General features: G+C 35.7%; 1 protein-coding gene across 2 annotated transcripts; it reads right to left on the reverse strand.

Annotated features, from left to right (window-relative positions):
* Window positions 1–282: 282 nt before the first annotated feature.
* LOC139896739 (phytyl ester synthase 1, chloroplastic-like) lies at window positions 283–7,599 on the reverse strand. Of its 2 annotated transcripts, none has more exons than XM_071879379.1 (13): window positions 6,834–7,599; window positions 6,188–6,239; window positions 6,031–6,101; window positions 5,612–5,770; window positions 5,430–5,534; window positions 5,091–5,191; window positions 4,742–4,863; window positions 2,197–2,305; window positions 1,877–2,007; window positions 1,415–1,784; window positions 1,048–1,161; window positions 822–907; window positions 283–726 (listed from the first exon to the last, which is right to left on the reverse strand). In XM_071879379.1, the coding sequence occupies exons 1-13, from the start codon at window positions 7,243–7,245 to the stop codon at window positions 426–428; spliced, it is 2,133 nt and encodes a 710-aa protein (XP_071735480.1). In that variant the 5' UTR covers window positions 7,246–7,599; the 3' UTR covers window positions 283–425. The 2 variants fall into 2 exon arrangements, with proteins under 2 accessions (XP_071735480.1, XP_071735481.1); XM_071879380.1 differs by having other exon boundaries at window positions 6,031–6,086; window positions 6,834–7,596.
* Between the last annotated feature and the right edge of the window lie 273 nt (window positions 7,600–7,872).

Here is a 7,872-nt window from a genome sequence, read left to right on the forward strand (position 1 = left end):
GAAACGCAAAGATACAAAAAGCCCATTACAACCCAACCTTGAAGCTCAATGCAACTTTTGTACCCTGAGTAAATAAATGAGATTATTACTATTCCATTTATCTGAAATGTGCAAGTAATTTAATTTTACTCATAAATATGTAACATAACCAGTTTATCACGTGTCGTTTCCAACTCCTTCGCTCGCCCCTCAAGATGCCCGGCTGATGAAATTTGAACCTTTGACCTCTTGTAAAGATATAAGGACGCAAACCAATTAACCAATTAGTCTAACATATGTATATACTTTCAAGAAAAATGTTGAGGCATAGCTTACATATCAACTTGTGTATTTTCCAGTTTTGGAGATTTACATCAATTTCATCATTATTTATCTGTTATCATGATCATGAATTCATGATGCCTATTTAATTGAAATGTACAGTCCTAAGGTTCAAAAGTTGGAACTTGGTGCAATGGGGTCGAAACCGGTTGGTTAATAACCCTATCAACAATTCGACGATAAGGATCCTCCTCTCGTTTCTTAATCAAATACGCCATACTCTGTTCTACTTCGGTTTTGATTTCCATGTACAACTCTTTAGCGTTTTCTCTATCTTTCAACATCTTTTCGCGTCCCTTAGTTCTTATGGGCTTCCCAAATAAATAATAGAATCGGCCCGGTAGCTTTGGCAGAAGCCCAGGAGGGTAAAAATCCTGGTTAGCAACTTCACCCTCCATATCAGTCCTGTAAGCAATATAAGTAACAGAATCAGATTGAATTAAAATTTGCAATAAGTCCAATTGATTAAAGATGATGAATGCAGTTTGTAAACAATTTACCTTAATCTAATGCCCTCTTCATTCTGTTTCTTTACATAATCGTTTAGCACGGGAATTTTCATTATGTCGTCATAGTCAAGAACCAACTGCAAGAACCAATAACCATCAAGAACACAATGCTTAACACATGGGTCTCAAAAAAAAAAAAGGTTTGTAACAGATTATATGTTACCGTCTCTATATGGATTGTATTTTTAGCTATATACACTTATATCTTACTGCTTACCTCAGCGACATCATCTTCTCCAACGGCTCCAAATGGTACGATAGTAGCACCAAACTTTGCCGCCATTCTTACAAATTCTGGTTGATCAGGCCAAAACAACTTGTACTCTTCACCCTGGTAAATGCAAAAAAAAAAAAAAAAATATTAAAATAAAATAAAATAGAAGTCGTAAATAATCACATGAGAAAATGATCACAATAAAAAAGTCTTGAATTTTCATTTTATTATGTGCACAGTATTATACTCCCTTCAATCCAAACCAAGGGGTACATTAGTAATTTTGGGCTAAACTTTGAAACCCAAAATAGATGATATTGTAACAGAAAAAAAAAATTAACTCCAAAAATTGAAAATTTTTAATACAAACCTTACGATGAAGAGCCTCGCGTGCACCGCCAGGATAAAGTAGCGCAAAAGATTTTGATGAGAACAGCTTGAAAAGGTTACTCGGGGTAACAGGAAGGGCGCCAAAAACTTTCATCAAATCAAAATATGAAAATTCTTGAAGCCCGTTTGCAGAATTCATAGTAAATAGTTCCGGGTGCGCTATGCCTCGAACTATGACATTTTTCTCTCTTAAAAATTCCAAAACGAGTGGCACAAGTTCAAGTCCCAGTAACATGTGATAACCAACTAATAACACTGGACCATCATCTGGAACGCCAGATAGGCCTCTTACTATTTTCCCATCTTCTAAAGTTGAAAACATTACTGGACTGGTAGCAAACTGGAGCCACCTGAATGCCATTATTAATAGTCGGTAAATTCATCATATATAGAAAAAAATTGCATAAAGCTATAAATTTTAATCACATGCATGTAGCATTACCCATGGCTGTCAACGGCACTTTTATACTCTGACATGCTAGGAGGCACGTAGTCCTTTACAAAATCATGTTTCCATGATCGTCTATACTTAAGCTTGCCTTTGATTATCGTTAACAAGTTAACACCATCTTCCTGAAAGAGCATAACACATTTTATATTAAGTAAAATGGAGGGACCAACGGCACAATTATTTCTTAAGTAAAATTTGTGCCCCGAAACATAAAAAAGGCACTTTCAAGAATAAGCTTTGAAGAATAATGGCAGCAATATATGCCGAAACCTAGGGGGGAAAACTGATACAGGAAAAAGTGTTAAAATTACCAGTAATAGAGTGTGGCCGTTATCTTTAAAGTAACAGACTTTGCAGTTTTGCAATGATCTTGAGAGCCTTTGAGCTTCATCACTACTTGGAAGCATGTTATCCTTACCACTAAAATAACAAAAAAAAAAAAAATGTAAACATTTAAACATAGACACGGGACACATGTTTTCTTCTTTACGGCAACAGACATGTGCATCCTTAAATTTCACACGAATTCATTAGAAACTAACTCAAGAGATCCAAAAACTATGGAGCATTACACAGAGAAGATAGAGATATTGTTCGAGGCATAGCGCACCCGAAACTATTTACTACGAATAGGAAAAGTACTTCAAAATTTGGATGATGTAAAAGTACTTCAAGATTGGATGATGTAAATACCTCTCATCCCACAAGAAACAAACATCAAAATAGTTCTATAATTCCCAACTTCACTATTTATACAAATATAGAACGTATGCCATTTTTATAAATATAGAACGTATGCCATTTCTATAATTAGATGATGTAAATACCTCTCATCCCACAAGAAACAAATATCAAAATAGTTCTATAATTCCTAACTTCACTATTTATACAAATATAGAACGTATGCCATTTTTAGTTAATGGTAGTCCTACGAAAGAATTTGCTATTCGGAGAGGTTTACGACAAGGGGACCCGATTAGTCCCTTTTTTGTTTTTGATTGTCATGGAAGGTATTCATCTCTGCATTAAAGAGAAGATTAGAGCGGGCGCTTTGAGTGGTGCTTCGGTTGGTAATCCCTCTATTACTTTATCTCATTTATTTTACGCAGATGACGCGATATTCGTTTCAAGTTGGAGAAGAAATAACCTGGAGGCAATGTTACAAATTTTGGATGTTTTTCACTTGCATTCGGGCCTAGCCATTAATATCGCCAAATCGGCTATATATGGCATAGGTGTCGGGGAGATTGAACACAACGATATGGTTTCGGTGGCTAATTGTTCCAAAGGTACGGTTCCGTTTATTTATTTAAGGCTATCTATGGGTGTCTCGATGGGCCGTCTTGCGCATTGGAAGGATTTCACGGGTCGTTTGCATAAAAAATTATCGGGTTGACAAGCTAAATTAATTTCCATTGGCGGTCGTGCTACATTGGTCAAGTCCGTCTTGGGCTCGATGGGGATTTATTATTTATCACTTTTTAAGTGTCCGGAATCCATTATTAATGAGATTGAGAATATTCAAGCCTCTTTTTTCTGGGGAAGCTCGGGTGATAGTCGTAAAATGCATTGGATTCGTTGGGACCAAGTTTTGGCATCTAAGGAATCGGGTGGCCTTGATATCGGTAGTATTCGGGCGTTTAACTATTCGTTACTTATTAGATGGATATGGCGTTTTGTTGATTATCCTGAATCAAAATGGGCCTCGGTTATTCGCATGATTTATGGAGTGGATGGTAGTATAGACTATAGATGGCGTCGTTCATGATTCAAGTGTCTGGCCGACTATTGTCAAGCTTTTTGGCAAACTAAAGAGGGATGGGTTATTTACCATCTAATGTTCTCCAGTCAAAGTTGGCAATGGTCATTCTATCCGATTTTGAAAAGACAATTGGAGAGGAAATGGAAATCTTGGTAATCAGTTCAATCTGTTAATGCATCTTGACGTGAATCCTAACTGTTTGTTATCGGATCGGCTTGTGAACAATACGTGGAGGTGGAATTGGTCGAGGGCCAACATTGGGCCGAGGAATGTGTCTATGGTCCAACAATTAAATGATGCTGTTTGTGATATTGTTTTACAAGACGAACAAGATAGATGGGAGTGGACTATTGCTACTGATAGGGGTTATCATGTTAGTGATACTCGAAGATTTTTGGACGAAGGTACTCTTCCTTCTTCGGATTTCTCAACGAAATGGTGGAAGTTTATTCCTAGAAAAGTTAATATTCTATTGTGGCGTTTGGCGTGGGATAGGCTTCCGACTAGACTTAATTTCTCGAAACGTGGTATGGAGATCGAAGATATTAGGTGTCCTTGTTGTAATGGGCGAATTGGATCTTGTGATCACGTCTTCTTTGAATGTAATATCGCAAGTGATTTATGGCGGAAAGTTAGGATTTGGGTGGCCTTAGACATTCCCGTCTTTGACTCTTGGTTTTCTTGCTTTTCATGGATTGAGGGCTACCACCTTTCGGTTATTTCAAGGGCCTCTTTATGTGTTATCGTTGCCTCGCTTATTTGGCACATTTGGAGATACAGGAATAATGTGCTTTTCGGTCCTCCCGGAATAAAAAAAAGAAATCTTGTTCGATTCTATTAGATTTTTTTTCTTTTAAATGGTTGTGTAGTAGAATCAAAAATAGTCTAAATTGGAATACTTGGCTTGTTAAGCCTTTGTAATCGTTGAGCCTCCTCCCCTAGTGCCTTACTAGGGGGAGTGAGTTATCAATAAAATTCTCCAGCTGTTCAAAGAAAAAATATAGAACGTATGCCAGGGTCAAGATTAATGTTAGCATTAACAGCATACAATACTTGCATTTCATAAGTTAATAATCGCCCTTAATGAAACTAACCTTACAAGGAGTAGCACTTCAGCTTTAACAGCATGTAGACGAGAATTAGTATATGCAGCAGCAGACTTAAGCAACTTCAATTTCCAGCTAAGTGTGGCTTTTGGAATAATATCAGACAGTCCCTGGCATTAACAGACCATTAAAAGACCATTAACAAGTTGTGGGTTCAAGTCTCAGTTGATGCGGTATATGTATAATATGTGTAGATGTACATGATATGTGGGATATGTTGTAGGTTTAGCATTCGAAATTAGAAATAAAATCCGAAAGTGGTTCAAGTTGAACAAATATATTATTTTGCGTAAGGTTTTGTGAGACGACAAAGAGATAGCTATCAGAAAGTTCATACCGAAAGACGGGGAAGCAAAGAAGTAAGATTTTCAGCTAATTTCTCAAGATTTGGAACACGTGAGCTTTCAGTATCAACCATCGCCATCTTTATAGGATCACCTGATAAGAGAACAAGAAATGATAATGATGACGATGACACTAGTGGTGATGCATATGGTAATTAACAACATTGAACAAGACGAGGACATAGATCATAAAAATAACAAGATGTCATCTTTTCTGACAACGTTTCTAGTTACAAGTACATTCACGATTCGGGAGTTAAAAGTCTACAGAATTTATAATAGACGGAGTATTAAGGATTAACTGAAGCATCTAACAGAAACAGATTATATACCCATTACAGTGCTAAGAAGATAAGGGATAGCCACAGTAAGTGAATCAGGCATCAATTCTAAGACAGGAAGTATAGGCTGCAGCTGTGTCTTGTCAAATGATGTAGCTGAAACAGATGATTATAATAGGTTGTTACTTGAAACATTTATGGATAGCTAAAAATAGGATGTGTTTGAAACTAACCTGGATTTGACAGTATAACTACTAAATCAATAGTCGGATTACGTGCGGCAACAGCCAGAGCTAAACATCCTCCAAAAGAATCTCCAACCAGATATATTGGCCTACTTGGACATAAAGCATGCTCAAACCTCAAAGTTTCCTCCACAAATGTCACCAAATCTTCATATACAAAGTAATGATATAATTAAACTATTGTCTCAAAACATTTGTTAGATTTATTTTCGAGTTAAGGGTGTGTTTTTTTTTTTCCCCTTTTTGATGCATATACGCTGATATAATGATAGTAAGGATGACATTTGAAAACTTTATTCACAACAAGTACCATAACCAAAAAACTAAAGAAATCAATTATATTGTCTTGCTAAAATGGGAAGACTGACAATATATATTCATATACACAAGAAAGGTAAGAGCTTCACCTTCAAATGGCGTTCGGTCATAAACAGGGATATGCATGCATCGAACTTCAAAAACCCTTCCATCAGAATATCTCATTATTAAACATAAGAGATGAGTAAATAAAAATGTCTTAAATGATAATTAGTACCATATAACAATAAGAAAGATTCCACTCACTTTCTAAGAGACTTTTGGTGCAAAATGAGGCCCAAGCCAAGACCATCCATCCCTACATGAAATCACCAATTCTAAATAAATCAGAAGTGCGATTACGAGCACACAAATATTTGAATGTTTGTCTTCAACATATATGTAAGTTCAAGTATGTACGGTCATACATTACATTCCAGAAAGAAAGAAAGCAAGGACATAAATACATAATTGAATTGAAAAATTTTAATAAGATAATTAAGAACAATCCATCACCCTACAAACCCACCTTAAGAACAAACAACATATACCTAAAAGATATTACTCAATTGTGTTTTAATGTGTCCCAAACAGATGTTACATTTCTGCACTCCTTTTTCATATAAGTAATGTTGTGTTTTTCTGTGCATTGATTAGTTTCCAATTAATTACCAACTGCTGATGCCCATAAGTAATATTCTTGAACCTAGGAAGCACATAGATAAATGAATGTTCAGACACGGGTATGGATATTCAACTAATAAAAGTTGGATAGCGCACACATGTAGAGCATCAAAGTGTTTACATTTTTACAAAAGCAATACATCAAACTATCAAACTACTTGTTAAGCGAACTCTGTTTAAATAGCATGCTTTAAAAACAAACCTAAACATATCAAGAAAATGAAAGTACCAGGCAAAAAAAGAAGAACCGGTGAATCGGGTAAAGGACTATCATTCCCATCCGCAACCACGGGGCAAAACCACCTTGGGGGTCCATCGTCACGTTTAATTATATCCTTCGCTAAATCAAGATAATCTTTCACACTCTGAGTCCCATACCCATCATCCCATAAAGGCTCCAATTTCTCCTCTTTCACTCTACTCTTATAAGAACCAATCCTTTCAACATCTTTCAAAGACTCAACTCTATCATTCAAAGACACTCCATTAACTTTAACCGGATACTCAGACTCGAGAACAGATGAATCTGGTGCTGTTCCAATACACTTAACCGAAACTCGAGAAAACTTATGCTTATAACCTGATTTCAAACCAAAACATGGTGATAAATTCACAAACGAAGCTGTAGCTTCTACAAACATGACTTAATATCCTTATATCTTGTATCACAACTGGATACAACTTTATAATAACTTATAAACAGTTGTAACTTGCATTGAAGTTTAGGTAGTAAGTTCAACTCACAGAAACTTCAAAAGTTGTTTTGAAATTTGGAAGTATTAACCATAAAATGTCATATAGTACAACAACCACTAAACAGTTGGTAGCATGTGAATCATAGAAACCCTAGGTTTGTAAGCAACCAAATCAGGACCAAAATTAAACCTCACAAACATGATATTATTGAAGTGAAATGGAAAATTAAAATGTGTGTGGGACCTATGAATAAAACGTAAAACGAATAAATGCTAACAATTGTTAATATTACAGAAAGCGATATAAATATATAATCGTATAGACATAAAATTAACGGAATGTATTGAAGAGTGCTGATCAATTGCAACTGAAATTGAGTTAAACCTAATAGGACGATCGATTGATATTGATAGATATATGAGTTGGAATCATGTGGCTGATTTCTGACCATTACTTCTGATTTTTGGATCTTATGAATAATAATTAGCGGTTAATAATATTTTAAAATAAAATTGTTGTTTGTACTAGGGCTACGAAACGTAAAGCTAGCCGAAGGAAAATTAGTGGAGGAG

The sequence above is a fragment of the Rutidosis leptorrhynchoides genome, chromosome 3 (assembly GCF_046630445.1).
Source record: "Rutidosis leptorrhynchoides isolate AG116_Rl617_1_P2 chromosome 3, CSIRO_AGI_Rlap_v1, whole genome shotgun sequence".
Taxonomy (NCBI): Eukaryota; Viridiplantae; Streptophyta; class Magnoliopsida; order Asterales; family Asteraceae; genus Rutidosis; species Rutidosis leptorrhynchoides.